We start from the raw sequence: 27,011 nt of genomic DNA, 5'->3' as shown, positions 1-27,011 counted from the left end.
TTACCTCTGCAAGGGCATTCCACGGACCATACGAATACTGAATTCATCTTTCCAACATCTGAGACAAAATTCTTAGCATTGGAGAGTGACATCGGAGCCTCCTTTTCTGCTGCTCTGGCAGAGCTCTGATGTCCATATGGCCCCCCCAAAAGCGGGGGTCATGTCAGAGGCATTCTAGGTGTGTCCCTGCGAGAGGCTTGGATCTGAAGGATCCAAAGCTGTCACGCTCCCCTGACACCTCCACAAACCAGGAACAAACTTAGTCACACTGTTGACTAAATCTCTACCTCCATTTTCTCTCCTATGGTTTCCAATGGGTAGCGAAGCATTTTTGAGAAAGAAAAATGCTCAAAGCCTCCAAAAATGGATAGAAGCATTCCGGATGCTCCTCTGCCCTCACTTTCACCTTCCAATCAGAGTGTAGGATAAGGCGGTATTCTCCCCAATGCTTTATGATTGCACCAGTCCAAGAGACAAGGTTCTTTTCAAATGTGCCCGCGAGCCTCAGGTAAGTGTTTCCACAATTTACCAAAATTAAATTGTGAGACCAATTAATTAACAGTGTACACTGATACTTACCGGAGCACCAGCTTGCCCAGGTTCACCAGGAGGGCCTTGGTATCCGTGGGGTCCCTATTAGGCAAGACAAATGGCACACCTTAGGAATCATGGATTGAGTTGGCTCATTAAGTGTTGCAATCACAAATTCCAAATTTCTGAGACATCAGGAGGGAGTCGTGGACAATGAATTCCTTCAACACCTTCAAAGAGATTCCATCAAAGAGCATGCAATAATTTGTGCTATCTGCATATTTTAAAAGTTTAAAAATGGCTCAGTTTGGACACCACGCTAAAACCATAGTTTAATTCTGCAAGAGTGAGCCTCAGTTTTGTCTCCCCTCTCCCCTTTTGGTATGCAACAGAAGAGATAATAACAATCCACTTTTGCTAATAGACTAACCAGAGTTCCTTGTCATGCTCAAACTTGGAGAATTCTGGTTAATTTGAAAAATGATGGATTGATCCTAGCTTGTTTAAACAAACCAGAATCCTTGGAGATTGGATGAAATAGGGAACTCATTTGTGGAATTGGGTGCTTCCAATCTTCCTCTCTGGAGCTGGGGATGGATCAGGGAGAGGAGAGCAGGCCAACTTGAGACTCCTTTATATAGCACTGAAGTATGGTTTAGCTCGGCGCCCACACTGCAGGGCCCCCACACAACTTCTGAGATCTTGCAAGGCCTCGGACAGCATCTCAGAAGCCTTGGAGATGCTTTCTGAGACCTCCAAACCCAACTTCCGGTACCACCTGAAGTCAGGTTCTGAGGCCAGGGGCCGTGCATGATGTCATAATGTCACGTCATAATGTGACATTGTGACATCATGCATACTGGGCACCCATAACTTAGCTTCATGTCTGAAAGGGCTCCGTGTGAAAGGTGGCGGTACAACTAGCTGGATATCTCTTTTGGCATTTCCCTCAGAAATTTTCAGAGGTTGAAATGTCATAATTGACCCCACACCGAAATAGTGACAGTCTGGAAGCATGCTAAATCGAAATGGTAATCTTCTAGGTAATGGTTGGTTTGGCCCTTATTCATGAAACGTGATCCTATTTCTCAGTGAGAAAAGATATTAGATTAGAGAAGCATTACTTGTACTTACAGGTGGACCAGGCTGACCAACAGGACCAGGGAGGCCAGGTGCGCCAGGAGATCCAGGTGCGCCCTGAAAACAACATTGTAAAAACAATACCATCAGACACAGTGAATTGAGAATATACCCATGAGACAGAGTGTAGAGACCAAATGCAAGCTGAAACAAAAGGGCTCGTCAGTATTATTGGAAAAGATGAAGCAAAAGGCAGAGTGTGCTTTAACTAGGCAATTTTGAACCCATCTCAATTCACATCTATTCCATTGGCAACAGAATTGGAGCTTTGGTGAGAAACAGCTCCACTGAGAGCAAGGGGAAATGTAGCATAATCATACAGTGAGCCCTTTGCCTATGATGAAAAACAATCTCACTGCTAGGGGTTTTGAATTGCAAGTGCTAGTACTAAAATTATAGTCAAATTTTTATGTCGTATTTGATGACTTTCTTGTTGGTTTATTCTGCGCGTTCTCTATCTATCCATCTCTACACGCTAAACATAAGAAGTTTAGTTAGCTGATACGGAGTCACACAATCGATCCATTTCAGTCTTGTGTACAGTACATGGACCGCCAGTGTTTTCCAAGGCTTTAGACAGGCATCTCTCTCTCAGCCCTACCTAGAGATACCAGGAATTAAACGTGGGATCTTCTTCATGCAAGGCAAATGTTCTACCACTGATCTGCAACCTTTTCCCACATATCTACAACACACACACACGTCACACACATAAAAGGCTCAAAGGTTTGATGGAAAATGAACAAATGTGTATAGTGGATGCTTGATAATTAGGCAAAAAGCCACATTTTGTCATCCATATCCAGTTATGCTTTTATTTGTCTGCTTAAAAGGTCTTCTAAGCTTTTGTAATTTCTGTGGGAAAGGACAACGCTCTCCCCACATGCTGAGTCCATAAGTCAAAGCACACATAATATATTGCCGACCACTGGAAATATATCCTGTGACTTACGGCACAGATAAAATATATTTCACAAAGCAGGGAATAATTATTTTTTTCGCCACTTAATTATAGCCCGCTCTGATAGCAACACAGGAATTGTATTGCAAGAACTGCAACTTAGATGACATGCTCCATGTGACAAGAAGTGAATGACATGAATGGCAAAGTAATATATTCCATAATGCAGCTAATGTATCCAAAGATTTGCACCAGTTAATATATTTGGCAGCCGAATGCTTCACTTATAAGGCATTCTTACTTAATACTGCTGATTTGTATGCTGTAAATATTAATTTACAAATAGGCATGGGATAAGTAAACAAAGTTGTGAAGGAAAGTGCAGTCTGATGCACAAGTCAATTATTCCACTGCAATCATTGCATATCAAGACCTGAATCTGTACCAAGATTGTTTTGAGGAACTTAGCCGAGATCTTTAAAGTGGAATCTAAAATTGCCTGATTTATTCAATGGTGGTTATCTAGTCTTTTATATACTGTATGTGTTTGGATTATCAATGTATTTGGATAACTTTGTATGAGTTTACTGTTCTCACTTATGCCAATAAAGGCTAGTTGCAAGTTACAAGTTGCAAGCTAAATCTGAAAGTATTTTCAAGCTGGCACAGATACAGATTTATGTAGATGTGCTTGCTTTGTGTCTACCAAAATAACAGGGAATTCCCCCATTGTTGATGATTTCAGTTTGGATATCTCTTTGCATAGAGCCTCATGACACTTGATCATCATACGGCCAATCACCTGTGTTCATCCTTTCATATTGGCTGACACTGTTTGCCCATCATGAAAAGGCTCCATTGTAGCTGGCATGTAAGATTATCTTGTGATTGCTGTGCCAGACACAGTCATACAAAGTTCTTCCAGATGTAGGTGATTCAATGGAGAATCAAGCTTTCTTTAGGTAAAGGGCCTAGGACTGGCTGTGCATCAATGTTCCAAGAGTTGCAAAAAAACAAGAACAAATAAATGCTGCACACAAAACGAAGTTTGGCACCGTCTAGTGATCTGTGTCTAATGACGCTCTAGCCATACCCACATGACAAAAGTCAAACAGAAAGCTCACAAGCAATGTAGCAACCAAGAACATTAAATGGTCAGGTATTTATTTCCCCCCTCTGGTTCAGTGCATCTCAGATGTGGAAGCCAAGCAGCAGAATGCAAATGACACAAACTGTGAGAGAAATATGGTAAACAACTGGAAATGGATGAATGGGTTAGAGGATGGATGGATGGATGGATGGATGGATGGATGGATGGATGAATTAATGAACAAACAAACTGAAAGGAAGAAAAAACCTGTGAGGAACAGAAGGTGAATGAATATAGTGATTAATGAGCATATTAATAAATGGACAAAGTAGGAAATATGTAGGAAATAACCAGGATTCTTATCTTCTTTGTAGACCACTTGTGCAGACAGCTTTCTTAATAATCCAGTGCATGGAATACTGCCCTTGTAACAGAATATACAGAATACAAACCTGATTGCAACAGGGCCAGTCTTGCCATGTAGTGTTGTGAAACCACATGCTTCAGGTGGCATCATGAATGGTGCTGGTGGTAGATGAAGGCAGGATGCAAGTTGGACCTAATATTTTTATGGGGAGCATCATTTGGGATCTGGTTCATGCAGGAAAATATCTTGGGCTGGCCCTGCATTCCTAGATTTGCAATGTTCTTCTAAACGTGTGCTCCATTCAAGAAAATAAGGACGGACAATTGTAGGTGGCTATTGCCTATTCAAGGGGAAATGAGCTGCTTGCATAATTCACATAGAAAGTGGGAGCTACAGGAATGCCTCTTTCATGACACAGTTTTACTGAGGAAATTTCATGTAGGTTTGAATACATCAAAATAATTCTTGGATACCTCCCACCCCAGCAAAAAATAAAGCACATATACGATGCTGAATAAGTATTTAAAAATCCTTATGGACTGATCTGGGCAGCTATAGATAAGGGGGGAAATGCAGTAAAAGTCTGCTTATGTGAAAAGAGCTATAAAAAGAGCTTTGATCCATTATCAGTTGAAATTTGCATTGTGGAAATAGAGAATGAGACACAATGAATGGTCTGAAATGTTGTTACTGATGGGGAAAATGACAAAGATGACTGGAAGGGAGAAATTTGTGGAGCAGGTAATGGGGAAAAAACTTAAATGAAAGTAGCGAAATATAGGAGTAAAAGAAAAGGGAAAAAAGGAAGAAGCTGAACATGGGAGCAAGGAAGTAAAAAAAATCAAAGGGGAGGGGAATGAAGAAGAAATAATGGTAAGGTAGAGATGTCAAGGAAAAGTCTGAAAAAGTTGATCAAAATATTTTAAAGAATTGCTCAAATCCAGATCCAGAGTAATGTGACCTGCTTTAAAACTTCTTATGTTGCTAAGCAGTAATAGTATATGTTCAATACAATCTGTACAAGGAGGGAAAAACCAGTAATTTCAATAAAAAGATGAGAGACAGTGTTATTGTCTTACAAGTTGGCCGTATCCTCCTCCACCAGACTTGGTATAATCGCCTTCATACTGAGGAGAAAAGTTCTGTAATTAAAAAAAGAAATCGAAAAAGATGTAGCCATTACACATAAAACAGGAGGACAGCATACACAATTGCAATGACATACAAAACCAGCACATGTAAGCATGTAATGAGGAGCTGACAGCTGTCCACAGATCCACTGGCAATACTGTATGTTTGAAATGGAGAGGTGTCCCACTCAAAGTCCATAGGACACATCTTCATGATTGGTCAGTCAAGATAGGGTTACAATTTCCTTTAGCGTGGATAATGCTATTGCTCTCAATTACACTGGCAGGGTTGACCAAAATGTAGCTTGGGAGTAAATGAATCTGACTCCTGAACTGCTAAAGGTCAGCCTTCCAGGAGGCTGAAGATAAAGCTCTTGTCCACTTTCACAACCCTTTTCTCTGAGCAGCGTTGTCGTCGTCATCATTCTCAGTATTGCACCTTAAGCTGGGAAAGAGGCAGTTTGGGAGAAGGAACAGGTAAAGAAAGAACATTGTAAGGGCCTAACATGGATCCATGAGTCCATGGAACACACGTTGCTTTATCAGAGAGAAAGGAGATGTATGCAAACCATAGCCCAAAGCTTGCGTGGGTGATACTGCGAGCTGTAGCTGTAGCAAGGAGAACTGACAGAAGGGGCAGGCAGGAAAAGGAAATGCCACTGTGATCAGCTATAGAAGGTCAAGAAAGTGAAAAGTATCCACACCAAGAAGCCAAACCAAGGCTGCACAAACAAATACAAATTTGCACGAACAAACAAACGTACAACCGAAAAACTTAACAGCACAGTGATGGACAGCTTACTCATGCAGTTCTTTCTAGGGTCAATACACAACAGCAGGCATGGAGAGATTTTCCCGGAGCTCTAACTCCTGGCTGGAGGCATCATACAAGGTCTACTGAAGGAGGCCTACTGAACACTTCAGCAGCGAGCATTCAATGCAGCAAGGATCAGGGCTTGCTAGAGGGGGGACTTGCATACACTTGTGGATTTGTGGACTCTGTTTTAATACTTCATAACAGTTCATAATAACCATGAAAAGTTATAGGCTCATTTAATAGACTGAATAGCTCAGTTGGTTAGAGTGTGGTGCTGATAATGCCAAGGTTGCAGGTTTGATCCCCGCATGGATGTCTGTTTCCAGAAATGTCCTTCTTTTGACTTAAGTTTCTCACTTTCCCCAACATTCCTGGAGAACAGCAGGTTTATCGGACCAATTCTTTAACGAAAGGTTTCTTTTTGGCATCGCGAGAAGTGCACCACGTGGTAGTAAAATGCAGCATTAGCTACAGCTGCCGTGAAAGTAAACAGGGCTGTTACCATATACAAAAGTAGAATTTGTATTTTACTGGTTGGGAAGACACACGTTTTTTGAGTGCATTTTGCAGATGTTGGATAGAAGGATTCCTCAGCTGCGGTGGGACACAAAAATCCAATGGAACGGGCAGTATCAGGACCAGCCTTGTCATTAAGCAAATGCTAAAGGTGAGGAATGTAGAGACCTGCGAAACTCCTCCTTCCTGGCTATTCTGCTCTGTGTGAGGACAGAACTGTGCTTCACAGCAAATCCTGGAGCTCCTGAATGAGCCTGTTGTCTCAGGTGTGGTGAAGAACACAACCCCCTCCCCAAAGTTGAAGTAAGATTTAACTGCCAGTGCAGAGTGCCGTCTTGTCCTTTACAAAGACCAAAGAAAGCTCAACTGAAAGTACAACATGAGGCCTACAAAGCCATTCAACCCCAGTTTGCAACAGTTCTTTGATGGCGAAGTTAAATGAAGAGAGCCATTGACTCTGTTGGGCTAAGGCAGGCATAGGCAAACTCTGGCCCTCCAGATGTTTGGGACTACAACTCCCATCAACCCTAGCTAACAGGACCAGTGGTCAGGGATGATGGAAATTGTGGTCCCAGACATCTGGAGGGCTGGAGTTTGCCTATGCCTGTGCTAAGGGGTTGCCCTGTGTAAAGGTCTTAGCAGAAGAAAGTTACACAGGTTGGTTTTTAAAATCAGCTAAGCTGCCCAAGCAGCTGTAAGTACAACTGGTGGAGCTTTTTGACCAGAGGCAGATTGTCCCCAGTAGCTGAACAGAGTTGTGCGTGAATTTGGCTAGGAATTTGGGAAATTAGCCCAAGGTGCTTAAAGGCTGGTGGGAGCAACAGCAACTCTTGAGTCCTTAGAAACTGTCATCAAGAAACAAAATTATTGAGATGACAACAACAACAGTAGTAATTAAAATCTTAGTTATTAGTTCATCCTGTCTCCTGTAATGGTGCCAGTCTCATGACTAAGCCTATCATACATACCAAGCCACCAGGAGGCTACAAAAATGTTCTGAGGGAAAGGGTAACAGAAGAAAATAGTCAAATGGAGGAGCTCAGTGAGTTATTGTGGCAGGGACCCTGGAATATAAAAATTAAAGAAGCACCAATATCTAGAGTGGGGGGCCAGGGAACTGTGGTGGCAGCCTAGGGATCCATTTCCCCATTGGCTAAAAGAACTTTTTTTTACAACATTTTATGACTTTCCAGAAACTTCCCATCTTCATTCAGAACCTTTGACAAAACGCTGTTCTGTGGAGGAACAGAGCAACGTATCTCTCATGACTCTATGGCGTGCACATAGTACTGTTTCACCTAAAACAAATTCAGAGCCAAAACATAAACAGAAAGGAGAGAGTGACTTACCGATCCTGTACCGAGACCAGGGCAACTTGGGCAGACTCCAGGTTGGCCAGGTGTGCCAGGTGTTCCTGGCTGGCCAGGTGGACCAGGTGAACCATTTATCCCAGGAGTACCAGGTGGACCCTGAACATGAATTGAAATAATAATAATTGAGGCATGCACCAAGTGCTCAAGCCCTTTCTCATTCAAATAACTAGAACGGAATACTATAAAACAAAAACATTGTGTGTTGCCCATGTGTTTCCCCTTCATCATCAAGTAGTCATGGTGTGTTGATGACCCACACTTGTGTTAGCTTGGGCCCCCACAATCCCTCTCACTATCAAGGAAATGTAATGAGTGAATAGAATAAGAACTTACCCAGCTGACGTTGCCACAATACCCCACACATGCACCATATAAAAGAATATAAGTTTCAGCACCCCCTCCCCACTCTTCTTCCCTAACCTTATATTGTACACAACACTATTGTCCAGGGCCGAATTTAGGTTTGATGAGACCCTAAGCTACTGAAGGTAATGGGGCCCTTTATATGTCCAGCTGTCCTTTGTCAACAACAAATTGTTGCTGTATTTTGTGTTGAATATATGCTATATGGTAATTTATGGACCTACACAACACAAAACTCTGTTGCTGTATGTAGGTTTTATTTTATTTGTTTTTTATCTTATATTTTGGAAATGTACAGTGTTATTTTTTGGGGGGCCCTCAAGAGAGTGGGGCCCTAAGCTATAACTTGTTTAGCTCATACGTAAATCCGGCACTGTTCATGTCTCATATCAAATGTAACTGATCTGTAGAAAAGACTTTACAACTTGGAAAAAAGACAATGCACATACTTTTGTAAACCAAGAATATCTTTAATAAAAAACATTTTTTTTAAAAAATCTAACTTAGGATTGTTCACACAAAAGCCACAATGGCCAATGTGTGAAAGGGCAGTGAGGGCATGTGCAAATGTCTTGCCCTGCCTCCAGTCCTCCACCCACCCAGTCTGAACATTATACTTTATATGCATAGGCCCTTGGTGATGTTCCATGAAACATGGGCACTAGGAGCAAGAATGGGAGTCTATGTAACCATTAGGGGCAGATCCCCCTGGCCCCCTGCCTGTTGCATGCAATGAACTCTTGTGAACAACCATAAGGGGATACAAGTAAAAAGGTAAAGGTAAAGGATCCCTGGATGGTTAAGGTAAAGGTAAAGGGACCCCTGACCATTAGGTCCAGTCGTGACTGACTCTGGGGTTGCGGCGCTCATCTTGCTTTATTGGCTGAGGGAGCCGGCGTACAGCTTCTGGGTCATGTGGCCAGCATGACTAAGCCGCTTCTGGCAAACCAGAGCAGTGCACAGAAACGCCGTTTACCTTCCCGCTGGAGCAGTACCTATTTATCTACTTGAACTTTGACGTGCTTTCAAACTGCTAGGTGGGCAGGAGCAGGGACCGAGCAATGGGAGCTCATCCCGTCATGGGGATTCGAACCGCCGACCTTCCGATTGGCAAGTCCTAGGCTCTGTGGTTTAACCCACAGTGCCACCCGTGTCCCACTCCCTGGATGGTTAAGTCCAGTCAAATTTGACTATGGGTTGTGGCGCTCATCTCGCTTCAGGCTGAGGGAGTTGGTGTTTATCCGTAGACAGTTTTTCTGGGTCATTTGGGCAGCATGACTAAACCGCTTCTGGCACAATGGGACACCATGACGGAAGCCAGGGTCCATATACCTTCCCGCCACACGGGTTCCCTCTTTATTTACTTGCGCTGGTGTGCTTTCGAACTGCTAGGTTGGCAGGAGCTGGGACAGAGCAACTGGAGCTCACCCCATTGTGCAGATTTGAACTGCTGACCTTATGATCAGCAAGCCCAAGAGGCTCAGTGGTTTAGACCACAGTGCCACCTGCAAGTATGGGATACAAGTATGGGTTATGGAAGCAGGGCAAGTTTTGCAATAAGAAGCAGTGAATTATATGTGTCCCCATCAGACGTCTGAAATGTTACAGCTTTCTCCTAGTGTGAAAAACTAGGCCTTTGAAGCCTAAGCTGATCTGTGATAGGAGACCAACATCCTAAGCAAGTGGCCTGAGTCTTTCATTCTTCCCTTGTGTTAGTATTATTGGGAACTAAGGCTTGCTTGCAGTGGTTTGGTTTTTTAAAAAAATGAGAAATAAGGACATGATTTTATAGTTATTGAACTTACAGGATCTCCCCTGGGGCCTTGAGGACCACCTGGAACGTTCATATCAGGGCCCTAGAGGAAGAAAAAGAAATCAAGGTGATCAATAAATGTCAGTACAAACATAAAGAAAATAAGTGATCAGAAATTGACCAGAGTTTCAAACATGACTGGAATATACATCCACATTAGCACTTTTCAAAAAGGTTGTATCGTTTTCCCCCACCAAAATAAGTGAAAGACTGCATTTTTGCTTCGCTGGCATATCCCCAGGTGCAACTTTCCCTAACCGAGTCCCCTCCAAATGTTGTCCGACTACAACTTTCGCCATCCCTGGCAATTAACCATATTGATTGGGGCTGATGGGAGTTGGAGTCCAGCAACATAATACTGTGCGTGGGGGGGGGGGGGTTGTTGTTTGTTACTATGGTGTGCATTTTTGTGCTTTTATATTGTAAACTGCCCTGTGATCTTTGGATGAAGAGAAGTCAGTAGAGTGGTACCTTGGAAGTCAAACAGAATCCATTCTGAAAGTCCGTTTGACTTCCAAAACATCCGGAAACCAAGGCACGGCTTCTGATTGGCTGCAGGAAGCTCCTGCAGCCAATCAGAAGCCGTGGAAGCCATGTCGGACGTTCAGGTTCCAAAAAATGTTCACAAACCGGAACACTCATATCACTTTGGGTTTGCGGTGTTTGGGAGCCAAAACTTTTGACTCGCAAGGTGTTCAGAATCCAAGGTACAACTGTATAGAAATTTAATAAACTAACTAACTAACTAACTAACTAACTAACTAACTAACTAACTAACATCCAGAAGGCCACACTGTTGAAAAGAAATGCATTCTTTTTATGAATGCAAAAAATCAGAACAGCAGTTGCTGAGCTAGCTACTAGAAGGAAACGATCAACCATTGCAGGCCATGAGATTGGCAGACAAGACACTGTTGATGGTTCTGCCTCTGCTGCCTGGCTGATATCGACCCATGACAGGGCCTTCTCAGTAGTGGCTCCCCATTTGTGGAATGCCCTCCCTGGTGAGGTGCATCTGTTTCCCTCATTATTAACTTTCAAGAAGTATGTCAAAGCTTTCACGTTCACCCAGGTGCTTGATAGCTGAAATATACCGTTCGTGTCAATCTGAACACTGTTATCTGTGATGACTTTTTAAAGATGTTCCCAATGTTTTGGGTACTCTTAACATTCTAAATATTTTATTTTATTTTTAATTACATTGTTTTGTTGACTTCTTTGAAGCTCTGGGCTCCTTTGGGAGGAAGGGCACAACAGAAATTTAATAGACATAAAGAATAATGTTCTCTTTTCCTTTTCTTCTTTTTCCTGGTACCCCTCACCTTTTTCCTTCCCTCTTCCCTCAGTGCACAATGTCTCTGTTTGAACAGCTTAGCGTTTGGTGTTTTGAGGGCAATAAAATTGAGAGAAAAGGCTATTGTGAAGCTTTCCAAGTACAACTCCAATAAAACCCATGAAAATGAGCACTTCTTTCATATGGTCTAGATGAGATAAATTCTGGTATGTATTACAACCCATGTCACCCTGTTTATCAAAGGGAGCTGCTTAGTTTTCAAGGAAAGACAATAAATTGCCCAACTGTTTTCAAGCAATATGAGGGGACACTCCACATTTTTAGTTATAAACTCATTTAGTTTTTGATTGAGGGTGATGGGATGTCATCATACAATTTAGCCTTTAGCTAAAGAGTGCTGATTATTTAGGCCTGTGTTCAGTGGACATGCTTTTTTCTTTTGTTCTCTGAGAATGATACAGCCCGACATGATCTTCACCCCTAGAACTAACTGCAGATCGCAACACAGTTTTCCTTTGGAATTTACACTTTTCTACACTTAGCGATGCCGTTATTGGCTCCAAAAAACGCTTATAAACCTTGCTTAAAACAATACTTTTAAAAGATAAAGCATGCTTAGAAATGCATATGTTTGAAATAAAACAAGTTCAAAAATATGTACATATTTAAATGCTATTAATTTCAGATTAATGCAGAAATTAGAAATCCACAGCACTCTAGAAATGTTTATTTTCTTCCCATGCGATTTGTGTGGTTATTGCTGCATCAGGGCATTGTGGGAAATTAAAAGATCCTAGATGTGTAGCACTCACTGAATGTGCTAAACCGCTTGCTCCCATCAGGACAACTGAAGGAATACCTCAGTCAGTTGAGCATGAAGCCTCTTAATCTCAGGGTGGTGGGTTCAAGCCCAACATCGGGCAAAAAGATTTCTGCATTGCACGGGGTTGTACTAGACAACTTTTGTGGTCCCTTCCAACTCTATAATTCTATGAAAACTTCTATGACAGGAGTGGGCCTCAAAGTTGGTCCCTCAAACTTCGAGCCAGGTCAGTGTGCAGTCATACAAACACCATATGAGGAAGGTAGAGCCTAGTGATGAAACCACTATGGAAAGGTTAACATTCTTGTGGGTAATTTTAGGATGAAAAATAATGATTCAGGTAAGGGAATAGTAACAGAGGACTTTAATCCAGTTACTTTCAGTTCAGTGAGAGACAGCAGTTTAAATCTATGCCATCAAATTTCATTTAAAGAATAGTCTATATATCCGTACTAGAGGTGGGAAATCTGTGGCCTAAGAGGTACATGTGGCCCTCTGCCTAATTTCATTTGGGTATTGGGAGCCCATTAGGGAAAGAAGAAGAGCAGGAGCAGGAAAAAAATGTGGAGGGGGAGTAGAATTGGATGGAACAATGGAAGCAAGGAAGAGGAAAAGTTCTATGCAAGCAATCAGTTCAAATCCCCGGGACCTTTCTGAGTTATGGGATCATAGAATTGTACAGTTGGAAAGGACCACAAAATTCACCTAGTGGGGCTTGAACCCTGAAATTAAGAGTCTCGTGCTCTACTGAGCCATCCCAGGGATACGAGTGAGCAGTCCCTTCCATGACAGCTACTGGGCAGAAGTGGAGAGAGAGAGAGAGAGAGAGAGAGAGAGAGAGAGAGAGAGAGAGAGAGAGAGAGAGAGAGAGAGGATTGTTGGAAAGAGTGGAGAAAGAGGTGGTATTGCTCACTTTAATCTCTGGTTTTACCTATCTCTGCCATGTGGCCCCTGAGGGGCCCTGACAGATAATTCCCTGAGAGAACATGGCCTTTGGCAAAGAAACATTTCCTCACCTCGGCTATATTCAGTGGGGCTTATTCCTAAAGATACACACACTCTGTAAAAGGTTGTGTCTCTAAGCATTTGATTTTTATTTCATTAGTAGCATCAAATCCCTCAAGTATTCTTACAGTATTTGAGGGATAGGGGAGGAGCGACACAAAGATCCCAACGGTTCATAAACAAAACTCATAATGCAGACTACTCCATTTTATGGAAGTTTCCATCTTGATTCCAGATCTGGGTTTTGAGCATTTTAGCTAGCGGAAATCAAGCGCTGAACATGAACTTTGTTCCAAGCATCTACACACCATGAGAAATTTCCAGCTGCAAATTTATAATTGGCAATGCAAATTGTGCAGAGAGTGGATGTTCTCTTGGGACAGAATTTAGTGTTCTTTGGATGCAAAGTTTTTGGCCTAAGTAGATAGTCCTGATACTTGCCAGGTTTTATTTGTATTCAAGTGAATAACAAGCCCTGCCCAGTTTTTATATGTTCAACAGTTTATAGCATCTCTCTGTTTCTAGTGAGAACAGATTTTGTTGGGAGATTGCTGAGAGACTTCCTTGTTGGTGTTTGGACTGGAACGTGTTGCAAAAACAATATTTCTCCGTATATCCTGGCAGTTCAAATTCTAACCCTTTTATCAGCCTAGGAAGTGCAGAGGTCCTGGTTCATTGTGAAAAGGGAAGGAATCAGCGTTCCTGGACCTCCATGAAATAGTCCTTTTGAGAATGGGGAAATAGCTGTATTTAGATGATGTTCCTAATAAGTTGGCCCTCTTTGATGCTTGATCTCACAAAGTCTAAATCAATACTTGAAGGAAGGTTTTTTAATATATCACACACGGCCATTTTGAGTATGTACCGATCAACAGCCATAGCAATAGTTACGCCTATGAAAATAGAATTGAGCCCAATATAACCCCTTTGAAGCCAATGGTCAATAGTCAACAAAATAATAGCACGAAAACAAGAATTACCACAGTGCCCTCTTCTCCTCCCACCATGACATACTTAAATCTCTTCCATAGGGTTGTGGGAGGCTGGGAGAAGAGGGGAAGAACATTCCATTCTGCAAGCAGAAATCCTGCACTCATGGAACATTTTCCTTAGTACTGTGTTGAATCCGACTCAATAGGATTAATAGTGCAAACCTATTCATGTCTTAAGGAAGTCCTGCTGAATTCAGTGGGACTTTACTCCCATGGAAGTGTGCATAGGTTTGTAGCCTAAACCATTTAAAATTTAGGCATCAAGGCTTAGCTGAGGCTGGATTCAGGGTGGTAGGTTTATACAAGGTCTTACAGGTGGCATCGTTGGTGAAGGGCACTTTGCGCAGCATTCTCCAAACGGAATCTCTGGATTCTCGCAGTCTAATTCCAGGTCTTCGTCGCAGACGATGTCATCACACAGAACAGCTCCTGAGTCACACACGCAGATTTGGCATGGTTCTGGTTTCCAAACATCCCTGTCAGCATACACTTGGCCAAGGTGTGTACATGCTCCTACGACTGGGGAGAAAAACGTGGAGGAGAGAAATAATAAACATTAGGTGTTGGGTGCACATCAGTAAAACACAAATGGAAGAAATAGCAAACAGCTTTGGCAGATCTTTGCTATTTGATCATTGATAGAGTTTAAAATGGCAGTTGTGATTCTATGATCTAGCATTTGAAGAGCAGAGGTGGTCACTAGAGATCAACTATTTAATAGCAGGAGAGGAAACAACGTGAGATTCTGTGTTTTGTCTAGGGTCTTTTCCCACACAGAGAGAACGGTGAACACTTTCACAAAGAATTCTACACTACACGCTAAGAGACAAATGTGAAAGGTTTGATGACAAGCAACTAGGAAGGGTGACAGATGAACACCTACAATTCTTTTTTAAAAACTAGATTAAAAAAAAACTAGATTCCATTGTGAACACATGTACAAATTGGGGGTGGGGGGAGTTCTACAGTACATAAAGTGAAATGTTTTTGATAATTTCTGCTTATAATAGCGTGAAATCGTAAGCTTGATGTCAGAACCAAGAAAAAAGCACACCAAGAACTCAGGCCAATGTAAGTTTCAATAGTGGGAGTGGTCCCTACTCGCAAATCAATTTCTGAGTTCTTGGTGTGCTATTTTCTTGGTATATTTAATAACAAGAACTCCAACTTATTTTACATTGATGTCAGAACCAGGCACCCTTGAGCAGTCTCTAGTGTTGCTCCAGGGCATTGTGGGAAATAAAAATGGCAGCTCATAACTGCTGCCCAGTTCAACTCATGACTGGGGTTCAGGGCCACTGATTTAGAAGGGGCCATACTCAAAGGCTACCTCAAAACAGAAGCTGGTCATGACTGCAGACTATGTTTCACTGTATGTATGTACCATAGTAGCATGGTAGTAGTGGCATGACAAGCAATCTTTTGAAATAAAAGATTGTCAGTAGAATTTGCTGACATTTTTTCTAGTTTGTTCAATGTCAACAGCAATCTCTCTTGTTAATATCTCAAAGCAATGAGTGCCATTAGTTGTTTAGAGGGGGGAGGGAATCCCACTTCTCTAAATATGAGAATAATGCAAAATAATAATAATAATAATAATAATAATAATAATAATAATAATAATAATAATAATAATTCCCCACCCATCTGGGTGGCTTCCAACAGAAAATTAAAAACACTTATTTATGCATATTTTAAATCTTAGCTCAATTACATGAAAATACAATGCATAAATTGTTAATGCCAGCACAAAAAGATGTTCAGTTTGGTTATCATTTGCCCTGGTGGGAAATGATGTGCATCTTCACGTTACACATTTCAGAAGATTTAACTTTACAAACAAAAACAGAAGACTCTGGTGAATGATACATAGTTACATACACATACTTCCCAACAACATTTCACTCATGAACATAAACACATTATCATATATTTAATTTTGCTACTGCAATCAGTTTACAGACATTGGCCTATAAAGCTCTATATAGCCTAGGATCCAAGTATATGAACAACCACTTTCCTTACCACCAACCAGCCTGTATCTTAAGATGTGGGCCAGTTCTACCCAAGGAGGAGGGATCTGTGTTGGCACAGAATCCCTCAGCAGTCCAGACTCCAATGTTGTTATTTGCTATCACAACATAGGAGTACAGTTCATTTAAAATAGTTCTCCTCCCTCAAGCATCTATGGCCTCTGCATCTCCATCAATCTTTTTCATGCTATGTCTGATCCAACCATGTGTGCTCACTTCGTTGGTATTTCAACTTTGGTCAGACATGACACTCTGCGTTTGCCAGGTGGCTCGATCCATTGGCCAGGTTGTGCATGTACAATAGGCTACTGCTATCCAACTTTTAAGGAACTTGCTCATATAGTATAAACTTGGGAATCAGAGGAATGAGGAAATAGTAGAACTCTTTATTTGTTTCCATTCACAAAATAGAATCTAGAATCCCAGAACCGTTTTATCAGTCACAGGATATCTGGGTAGCTATGGAGCTTCAGAAGGATACTAAAGATTTGCTTCCCTGTCACCTTAATTTACTGGCACATGGTAAAAATTCTGTCATAATTATCTTTTAAGTGACAGTTTCAGGATAATGTTTTCCTCCAGGTAGCTGCTGCTCGGAAAACGTAGCAAGGATTAGATGGTTACTCTGCTGAACAGATGTTCCTGTATCAAAAATACAAAAGTGAGACCTGCAACAAATGTTGTAGATGGAGTGCTGCTGTTTGGGATTCCTGCCATTCCACTCCAGAATTCCATTTTTGCCCCTCAACAGTCAGCATACTGGGGCCAGTGAGCATGCTCAGTCTTCACTGAACTGTTTTGGGGAACAGTAAAAATAGAGGGATACATACACACACACGCACACACACACGCGCACACACACACACACACACACACAGTGGTACCTCTAGTTACGAACTTAATTCGTTCCAGAGGTCCGTTCTTAACCTGAAACTGTTCTTAACTAGAGGTGTGCTTTCGCTAATGGGGCCTCCTGCTGCCGGCACATAATTTCCGTTCTCATCCTGGGGCAAAGTTCTCAACTCGATCTAACTCTTCCAGGTTACTGGAGTTTGTAACCTGAAGCTTTTGTAAGGTACCGCTGTATAAGGTAAAGGGACCCCTGACCATTAGGTCCCGTCGTGGCCGACTATGGGGTTGCAGCGCTCAGCTCGCTTTATTGGCCGAGGGAGCCGGTGTACAGCTTCTGGGTCATGTGGCCAGCATGACTAAGCCGCTTCTGGCGAACCAGAGCAGCACAAGCAAATGCTGTTTACCTTCCCGCTGGAGCGGCACCTATTTATCTACTTGCAATTTGACGTGCTTTCGAACTGCTAGGTTGGCAGGAGCAGGGACCGAGCAACGGGAGCTCACCCCGTCGCGGGGATTCGAACCGCTGACCTTCTGATCGGCAAGCCCTAGGCTCTGTGGTTTAACCCACAGCGCCACCCGCTTCCCTTAAGGTACCGCTGTATACACACACGGAAATCTGGTAAAACATTAATTCGGGCTCATATGCATGTATGGATGAAGGTTCCAACATTATCATTCTTGTATTCTTATTTGTACTGTTATGACCCCAGCAATCATCTGCAAATCTGGAAAAACTTTGGCTATAGCCCTTGAATCCAAGCATTCCCTGGCGAATTTCCCCATGCATAACAGCAGTCGTAAAAGGCAGAAATGGAAGAAACAAGCCAAACGTGAATGTTCAGAAATAAAATGCATTGAGTCCTGAAATAGGAGGGGGGAAAGGAGTATCAAAGCTCGCTAAAGAGTTATATTCATTAAGCAAAATCCTTTATTTAAGCCTGACTAATATAAAAAGATTACTTGAAATCTATGCGTCGCGTTTTGTTTATAATGTTAGTAGCATTAAACAAAAGGTTTATCCTTCCCTTTACAAAGCATCTTGTGGCCTTTCAAACTAACCACACCGTTTTATGACAATCCCTGCAGAGAACAAGATGCCTTCCTTCCTGTCAAAGTTCCCAGTACAATTCAAGACTCAGTGTCAGCTAGTAGACAGAACAATGGACAAGTTGGAGCTGGTAGGTCTCTGGAACAAATCTCAGCCCAACGTGAATTTAAGTGGACAAGTGCATGGGTTGGGTTCTGGCTTCCCTCCCTCCAGCTGGTGGCACGTGGGTGTTATGTACTGAGTTGAATAGGGTCCAAAATGCAGCAGTCTGATTGGTCCTAGAACAATAGGATCCAAAATGCAGCAGTTTGATTGGTCCTAGAACAATAGGATTCAGAATGCAGCAGTTTGATTGGTCCTAGAACAATGCAGCAGTCTGATGGTCCGCAGGAGCCACCCAATCCAGCTCCAGGTGGAAGTGAATCCACAACCTGATTGGCCTACAGGAGAATCCTGGAATTAGCCAATCACGTGCAGCCCATTGTGTAAATAATGTATATAAAGCAGATATTGTGGGGGTACTTCCATTCCTCCTCACCACTATGAGCTGAATAAAGAGCATGAAATCCACTCTCGACTCCGAGTATATTTCAGTGGGGGAGGCAGCTTTTGTCAACTCCTCTTCCCCCATTCAGTCCCCAGTACCACCTCTCACACTGTTCTGGAAAGTTGGAGGGTGCCCCCCAGAACAATGTGGGAGGGGTACTGGGGCACTGATGGAGGAACGGTGGTGCGGAGGGAGCGGTCCGCCTGCGGCACCACTATTCCAGTAGGGTTCCATTGCGGTGCCCCCCCCCGGACACGCGCTGTGGACCCCCATGGGCACCGGGCACCACGCCCCCACAGACAGTGCACCACGCCTTCAGAGCGCGTGCCACACCCCTGCGGGTGGTGTGTCACACCCTTGCGGGCAGCGTACCATGCCCCTGGGATGCGCACCACGCCCCCCAGGTGCACATCATGTCCCTGGGGGGTGACAGCCACGCCCCTGCCTGCTCTCCGCCCCCGGTAGCGGAGCATGCAGCTTGGCCACTGTACTGGGGTTGTAGTGGCAGGAGAGACTCAGCAAAAGTTGCCACTCCCCTTGGTCACTCCACTGTATCAAAAGCTTTCTATGGACTAAGGAAGCCATTCCATCTATGGAAAGTGAAGCAATGAAACCCAATAATTCCATTTCATTACCTCCATTTCCCCTAAGCAAACGGGAATGAAATGATGGTGGTGGTGAGAGAAGGACTGTTAGGAGAATGCATATGAACTATTTTAAGCCCGAGGCACACATAACTGGGGGGGAAATCCTACGGAACCCCAGCTTTTGGGCCCCGCCCCCAAAGTGCCCCCAAGTTACTGCCAGATTAAAACTAATAAAAATGCCATTTTACTAAGGAAATTAAAGCAAATGCATTTTAATCCTATAGGCACTGATTGGGAGTAAGTGACCCTGAAGACAATGGTTCTTAGAAGTAAATGGAGATGCGGAGAATTGCATTGTAAATTATTAGAATAGTGAGAGAAGGATCATAAAATGGCTTTGCTGCCTCATTATGTCCCAAAGAGCTATTATCTTCAGCAAAAAATAATGGGGGAACTATGGAACTACCTTGCCTGCAATAAATTGCTAGAATAAGAAGGCATCAGATTTAGAAAAGTGGCTGTTTCTGCCAATGGAAGCCATTAAAAAGAACACGATTTTAAATGAAAATGCTATTATTCAACAGGAAATTGTCTCTTCGACTCTTCGCTGAATGGTCTAATCTAGGAACATTGTCATTCTCTTCATATACAGTAGGTGGCACAATTGCCCTGACAGAAGGCAATGTTACCCAAACATCTGGTTATAATGACTTTCAGCCTTCTCTCTAACTTTCTGGATATTGCTAGATCAGTTAAGAACTAAACTGGAAGTGCCGCACTACAAATCTCTGTGGCTTTTGGCAGGATGAACGTATTAAATACATTTTTTCCAGGAGAACCTTCCATCTGGGTTGATTTGCCAGTTCACAAAACCCCTGCTAGGTTAAGATGTAGCTCTCTGTGTCAGCTCACGATGACATAATGCCCTGCACATTGGCTATGAAGATTTCCTTTTTTAAAAAAAAATTAAAAAGTGAAAAACACTCTGCAAAACTGCCAGCGCTGGCAAAGAGGATGTAGACATAATGGGAAGTTGATACTACAGGTTGAAATGTCTGTTTCCAGACTTGGGGCTAAAAGAACAAATTCACTGATTGGGCAGACTTTTGGCGCAGTTGTAGTTGAGGCTATGAGGATTTTTTTTATGGCTTCCAATTTACCCCATAGCAGGGGGTACCACCTGCCTTTACATTTAGATGACAGCAAGCCTACAGGTAGCCATTGTGATGCCCTCAATATGTTGTCGAACTCCAGCTTTCGTCATCAGCACCACTCAGTGTGGCCAATGAGCAGGGTTGATGGGAACTGGAGACCAAAAACTTCAGAAGAGTATCGTGTTGGCTACTCCTGCTCTAATAAATGATGACATGCCATGATCAAGAGGGAAGAGAGATTCTGTCAGGAGACAAGGCAACCTACCGCCTGTGGAGTAATTAGCAAAGAAATTTCACAAATGTGGGATTGGGACCCTGCAGACTTTCCTGATCGCACAAGGACTTCCTTTTGCATTGTGGCCGGATTGCTAATCCAGAAAACGTGGCCTGGGGGACAGTGTTTTTTAACCTTGGGGCCTCAGATGTTGTTGGAGTAGCAACTCCCACCATCCCTGATCATTGGCTAATCTGTCTGGGGATGATGGGAGTTGTAGTCCGACAACATCTGGGAACCCAAGATTGAGGAACAGTTAGCCAATTGCTTATCCCTGTGAATTTCATGTCGCTCCCATGGTTATTATGATTCAGAACATAATGAGCAGATGGGGAAGGAGGGGAGGATGAATGCTGGTTGCAATCCAAGATACTGGCCACGATCCAAAACAGAGTTTGCCATATTTAAATCTATTTATTCCAGTGCACTGTACACGGGGGTTTGGCCCTTAAGACTTTATAAAACACAAAAGCTTGTTTTCAACATACAATGCATCATTCGTTAGAGTTGTATACAAGTTTACTTTTTGAGTAATTATTGAGATGGCTTGCCAGAAATTGTTTATATAAATTACAAGTTGTTAGACATCTGGAAAACATTTTACAGAAAGAGGTTTTTTTTTTCTTCCAGTATTGGAAAATTTATGTAGCAGATTAAAACTGCATTTTCCTAAACGTTCACATCTTAATACTGGTTATCTCTATCAATGTGTTTGCTTTCCTTGAGTTGAAGCAAAGAGAAATCAAAACAGAGGTAAACCTTCCTGCCCAACAAGAGAGTTTTGAAACAGTGCCAACATTTCCATGTATACCACTAAAGAAACAGAACGGGCTGATATAATGAGGAAGGGGCCAAAATGGTGATTGCTTTTTTCAAAAGCCATGTTTCATTTCACCATTTAGTGCAGAAAAAAAATGTATCAGGCACCACAACATTTAGCAAGTTTGAGAAGGAAAAGGTATTGCTGTAACATAGCAGTTAAGCAAGGCCAATGGGAATTGGACTATTGTGTCATTAAGGCTGTAATCCTAAACAAGTTTATCTTGGAATAAACCTTACAAAAGGAGGTATCTATAGGACTGCACTGTAAAAAAAATGGTTGCATTTTCCCTTATCTCCAAGAACCTTTGGATGGCATACTTGGGTTTGGTCCATTTCTTCCTTCCAACTCGGTGAAGTAGATTAGGTTGAGAGATGACTGGTCTAAGGTCATCAAATGAGCTTCATGACTGAAATTTGATTCTGGGTCTCCTCAGTCTATTTTGCTAGCTCGGGCAAAGGATGAGATGGCACCCCTGCCCATTCCACTTACATAAGCTGACTTCAGTACTAATGATGGGGTAGCAACCTCCATACTGCACCTGAGGCAGCAGGACAGTTGGCAGTCATAGTCCAAGACATCTGGAGAAGATCAGGCCGGGAAGGGCTGTGCGAGAGTCTTTAGCATCGATCAAGGAGGAGAAACCTGATTGGTTCCCTGCCAGTTGATTCTCCATTCAAAATTGGGGGACATGGGTTGTCTAAACCACTGAGCCTCTTGGGCTTGCCAATCAGAAGGTCAGTGGTTCAAATTAACTCAGCGGGGTGAGCTCCCGTTGCTCTGTCCCAGCTTCTGCCAATCTAGCAGTTTGAAAGCACACCAGCACAAATAGGTAAATAGGTACCACTGCGGCAGGAAGGTAAACAGAGTTTCTGTGTGCTCTGGTTTCCGTCACGGTGTCCCGTTGTGCCAGAAGCGGTTTAGTCATGCTGTCCACACGACCTGGAAAGCTGTCTGTGGACAAACGCCGGCTTCCTTGGCCTGAAAGCGAGATAAGCGACGCACCCCATAGTTACCTTTGACTGGACTTAACCATCCGGGGGTCCTTTACCTTTACCATTCAAAATTAGGCCCCTCCCTTCTGCTTTCAACCCTGCAGTGGAAATTATGTGGGTTCTGAGAAACCATCTGGAGTGGGGTGGGGTGGTTTTGAAGAAAAGAGGTCCTACAGGGAAATGAGTAAGTATCTCCTCCTCTTCCTACCCACCAGTCTTATGCTCAAGACTGCCATGTCCGGCAGCTGCTTCTAGTTTAACTAGTCAGGGTTGATGGAAAATTACACAGAACTTTTCATATGCAGGGTGCGCCAATATAATGGGTTTCACTGCACCTATGGGAGAATGGGCAAAGGAATGGTGGTTTCTTTCTCTATTTCAGAGCAAAGGATAAAGCACCTGATATTGCATTAGTCAGAACAATCACTGTTCCCTAGCTTGTAGTTAATGAGTGAGAACAAGTACTGTATATCAGTTCAAATGAAAGCAGTGGGTACTGTGGCTAATGTCTTTCAGTGAAATCTTAAGTGGGGGGAGGTATGTGAAAAGGCAGTTTTTCTGCTACATCTAAAGCCCTGGCTCGTATATCCAGTCGGGATTCAGGCCTCACCATGGGACTGAAACTGCCTTGGTCGCACTGGTTGATGATCTCCGGCGGGCTAGGGACAAAAGGTGAGAGCTGTTTCCTAGTTCTGCTGGATCTCTCAGCGGCGTTTGATACCATCGACCATAACATCCTTCTGGACCGTCTTGAGGGGCTGGGAGCTGGGGGCACTGTCATACAGTGGTTCCGCTCCTTCCTCCTGGGCCGTCTTCAGAAAGTGGTGGTGGGGGATGAGTGTTCAGACCCCTGGGCTCTCACTTGTGGGGTGCCTCAGGGTTCTGTCCTCTCCCCCATGCTTTTCAACATTTACATGCAGCCACTGGGAGAGATCATCAGGAGGTTTGGACTGGGTGTTCATCAGTATGCGGATGATACCCAGCTCTACCTCTCTTTTAAGTCAGAACCAGTGAAGGCGGTGAAGGTCCTGTGTGAGTGTCTGGAGGCGGTTGGAGGATGGATGGCGGATAACAGATTGAGGTTGAATCCTGACAAGACAGAAGTACTGTTTTTGGGGGACAGGAGGCGGGCAGGTGTGGAGGATTCCCTGGTCCTAAATGGGGTAACTGTGCCCCTGAAGGACCAGGTGCGCAGCCTGGGAGTCATTTTGGACTCACAGCTGTCCATGGAGGCACAGGTCAAATCTGTATCCAGGGCAGCTGTTTACCAGCTCCATCTGGTACGTAGGCTGAGACCCTATCTGCCTGCGGACTGTCTCGCCAGAGTGGTGCATGCTCTGGTTATCTCCCGCTTGGACTACTGCAATGCGCTCTATGTGGGGCTACCTTTGAAGGTGACCCGGAAACTACAACTAATCCAGAATGCGGCAGCTAGACTGGTGACTGGGAGCGGCCGCCGAGACCATATAACACCGGTCTTGAAAGACCTACATTGGCTCCCAGTACATTTCCAAGCACAATTCAAAGTGTTGGTGCTGACCTTTAAAGCCCTAAACGGCCTCGGTCCAGTATACCTGAAGGAGCGTCTCCACCCCCATCATTCTACCCGGACACTGAGGTCCAGCACCGAGGTGGTTCCCTCACTGCGAGAAGCCAAGTTACAGGGAACCAGGCAGAGGGCCTTCTCGGTAGTGGCGCCTGCCCTGTGGAACGCCCTCCCATCAGATGTCAAAGTGATAAACAACTACCTGACATTCAGAAGACATCTGAAGGCAGCCCTGTTCAGGGAAGTTTTTAATATGTGATATTTCAGTGTATTTTTTATCTTTGTTGGAAGCCGCCCAGAGTGGGTAGGGAAACCCAGCCAGATGGGCGGGGTACAAATAATAAATTATTATTATTTATTATTATTATTATTATTATTATTATTATTATTATTATTATTATTATTATTCCTGGCCAGGTGGCAAATGTGGCTTCTTGACTTATTTGGGAATAAGTTTCCAGATAAACATTGACTTCCTTCCTCTCCCCTCCCCTGCACATATATTCTCTTTATTTATCTTCCCTTTACCTCTCCAGGATCCTTGGCCTCCTTCCTGTCCTGTCTCAGCTTAGACTGGGCCTACTTTGGGCTACTGCTGGTAAAGGAACCACCAACAGTAGCTCTACACCCAGGGAGCTATTTACAGGCATTGTGGCAGACATGCCCACTGCCGATGAAGCGGTCCTGCACCAGGAGTGCCAAGCTGCTGCCAGCGACTCCCATGGCCGGTTGCCCAAGAATGTACAAAGACAAGGAAATGTTTCTTCCCGTCCACTTTTTATTCAGTATTTACAGAGAGAGGCTTGAGAACCCATCCTATTGGATAACGGCGTTGTCCCGAGTTAATCTCCACCCCCTGTCTCCCCCACTTCCTCATTCATCACTTCTACAGGTGCTGCTATGTGCCCTCTGTCTTTGAGCTCTTTGCTCTCCTACTTTTAAGGCTTGCTGGGTTCTGGGAGATGGGGGGGGGGCCTTGGAATTCTTTTAAAGACACCCTGTCTGTCAGCTGTCACCCCCCCCCCCCCGGTGCATCCTTCTCTCCCATTATTTCACAAGAGACCAGGGCCCTGCGGGACTTGACATCTTTCCGCAGGGCCTGCAAGACAGAGCTGTTCCACCAGGCCTTTGGCCAGGGCACAGCCTGACTCCCTCCCTCAGCCATCTTTGCGGAGCTCTGGCCCAATGGTTGCCAGTGGCTTGAATTAATTAATTTTATAATGAATGGTTTTAGAGTGTTGTTTATGCTGTACTTTTGTACTGTTTTATTGTTGTTAGCCGCCCTGAGCCTGGCTTCGGCTGGGGAGGGCAGGATATAAATAAATTTTATTATTATTATTATTATTATTATTATTATTATTATTATTATTATTATTATTATTATTTCCCAACTTTCCCCCTCATCAGCCTCTGAGCTGTGACCTTCCTCAACTCCCTGTTGTATTTCTAAACTGTCTTACTCTTCCTCCTCCCAGTCCCAGGCACCTTCACTCCTTCTGAACTGCCACCAGCGAGTGGATCTTCAGGTTAGGATTGTTCTGTTATGTGGGGTTGGAGTGCCAGTGATGGAGATCTCCCTGGAGGTCAGCAAGGATGTTTCTTGTGCCAATTGTTGTCAGGTGAGTTTGTTTTCCTAACCTATTGGGCACAGCTTAGCTTGCTTACTTAGGTCACCTATGGACATTTGAGGCTATTTGTGTCTTCCTCTTTGTTTAGGGTGAAGGGAGGAGATAATGAAGCGCTCACACCCACAGACACCATGTGTACCCTGAAAAGGATTTGTGCTGCCTATGCCATTAATAGGCAGGTTATGTATATAATACATACATGCATATTCTAGGATGCACATGTGGTCATGTGTGTGAGTCAACGAATGGAGAAGGGTGACGTTTGCATGACGTGTGAAGAGGCAAATGGAGATTTGCATGTGAAGGGGCGATGGGCACAGAAATGGGATTTACAAACAGCAACACAAAACCTGTCCATGAATTTGGGTAGATTCCCACCTGCACCTTGAAAGACATTTGATGGGGAGAATCGGAACAATATCCCTTTTCATTTACCCAGCACAAATGAAGGCGATCAAAATCTATTTTCCCTTGGAGTGGGGTGCCAAAGAATCCGGTGCCTGTTATTATGGCAATGTTTACAAGAAAAGTTAAGATGTTCATTCCATACCGAGAATCGTAATACAAGCAAAGCATAGTCTCAAAATGAACTCATTGGATCGCTGAGCCAAACTGCAGAGTGTTTTCAGTTTGGGGCAATTAGATAAGTGCTGAGTGCGGGCGAGTGGAAAAAATGTGCTCATAAGACTTATAATTAGATGTGAATATAACACAAGAGCATGCATGAAAGGAGTCATTTTGTCCTTCTGTGGATTATTCTAGTCTTTATACTCATGTGGGGTGTTTCCCCCTTGCAAAGACACAGACAGAAGAATATTTTAACAAAGCTAGAATGTGGAGAGAATTCTGCAGCCTTTTCAGCCTGATCCAGCAATAGCTTAGGGTGAGGTCTTGGATATGACCTCACTAAAATCACTGGAATCCCTAATTTCTTCCCCATTATAACAGCTCCCTCATTCGCCCAAGTGGAGAACAAAAAGAGACATGCCCAAGGCAGTGTCATACTCATCAAATGCCCTGGAAAAAACAGGGGGGGGGGGAACCACACAGGGCATCCTATTTTTTCTTGCAAGAGGACAGTGGCCTCTCGTGTGATCTCAGGCTGTACTTTTGGGAGGCATGGTGCCCCAAAATGCACGTTTTGGGACACTGTGTCTCAAAAAAAATCCTGTTTGGGGGCAGACTCGAGATCTCGCATGGGTCCTGTGCAGGGCCGGATTTAGGTTTGATGAGACCCTAAGCTACTGAAGGTAATGGGGCCCTTTATATGTCTAGCTGTCCTTTGTCAAGAACAAATTGTCACTGTTTTTGTGTGTTTTGAATACAGTGGTACCTCGGGTTAAGTACTTAATTCGTTCTGGAGGCCCGTTCT

At 43.6% G+C, this 27,011-nt stretch overlaps 1 protein-coding gene across 1 annotated transcript in view; it reads right to left on the bottom strand.

The window, feature by feature from the left end:
• COL3A1 (collagen type III alpha 1 chain) overlaps nucleotides 1-27,011 on the bottom strand; it is a 96,395-nt gene that overhangs the window by 47,759 nt on the left and 21,625 nt on the right. The window contains exons 2-7 of the mRNA XM_077917242.1: nucleotides 14,469-14,674; nucleotides 10,034-10,084; nucleotides 7,842-7,961; nucleotides 5,109-5,171; nucleotides 1,666-1,728; nucleotides 580-633 (exon numbers count right to left, since the gene is read on the bottom strand). Coding sequence (XP_077773368.1) covers nucleotides 580-633; nucleotides 1,666-1,728; nucleotides 5,109-5,171; nucleotides 7,842-7,961; nucleotides 10,034-10,084; nucleotides 14,469-14,674 — 557 coding nt within the window. The remainder of the gene's footprint in view (nucleotides 1-579; nucleotides 634-1,665; nucleotides 1,729-5,108; nucleotides 5,172-7,841; nucleotides 7,962-10,033; nucleotides 10,085-14,468; nucleotides 14,675-27,011) is intronic.

The sequence above is a fragment of the Podarcis muralis genome, chromosome 1, assembly GCF_964188315.1.
Source record: "Podarcis muralis chromosome 1, rPodMur119.hap1.1, whole genome shotgun sequence".
NCBI classification, from domain to species: Eukaryota; Metazoa; Chordata; class Lepidosauria; order Squamata; family Lacertidae; genus Podarcis; species Podarcis muralis.
The sequence above is the reverse complement of the archived record's forward strand: the minus strand, read 5'-3'. Positions and strand labels throughout refer to the sequence as shown.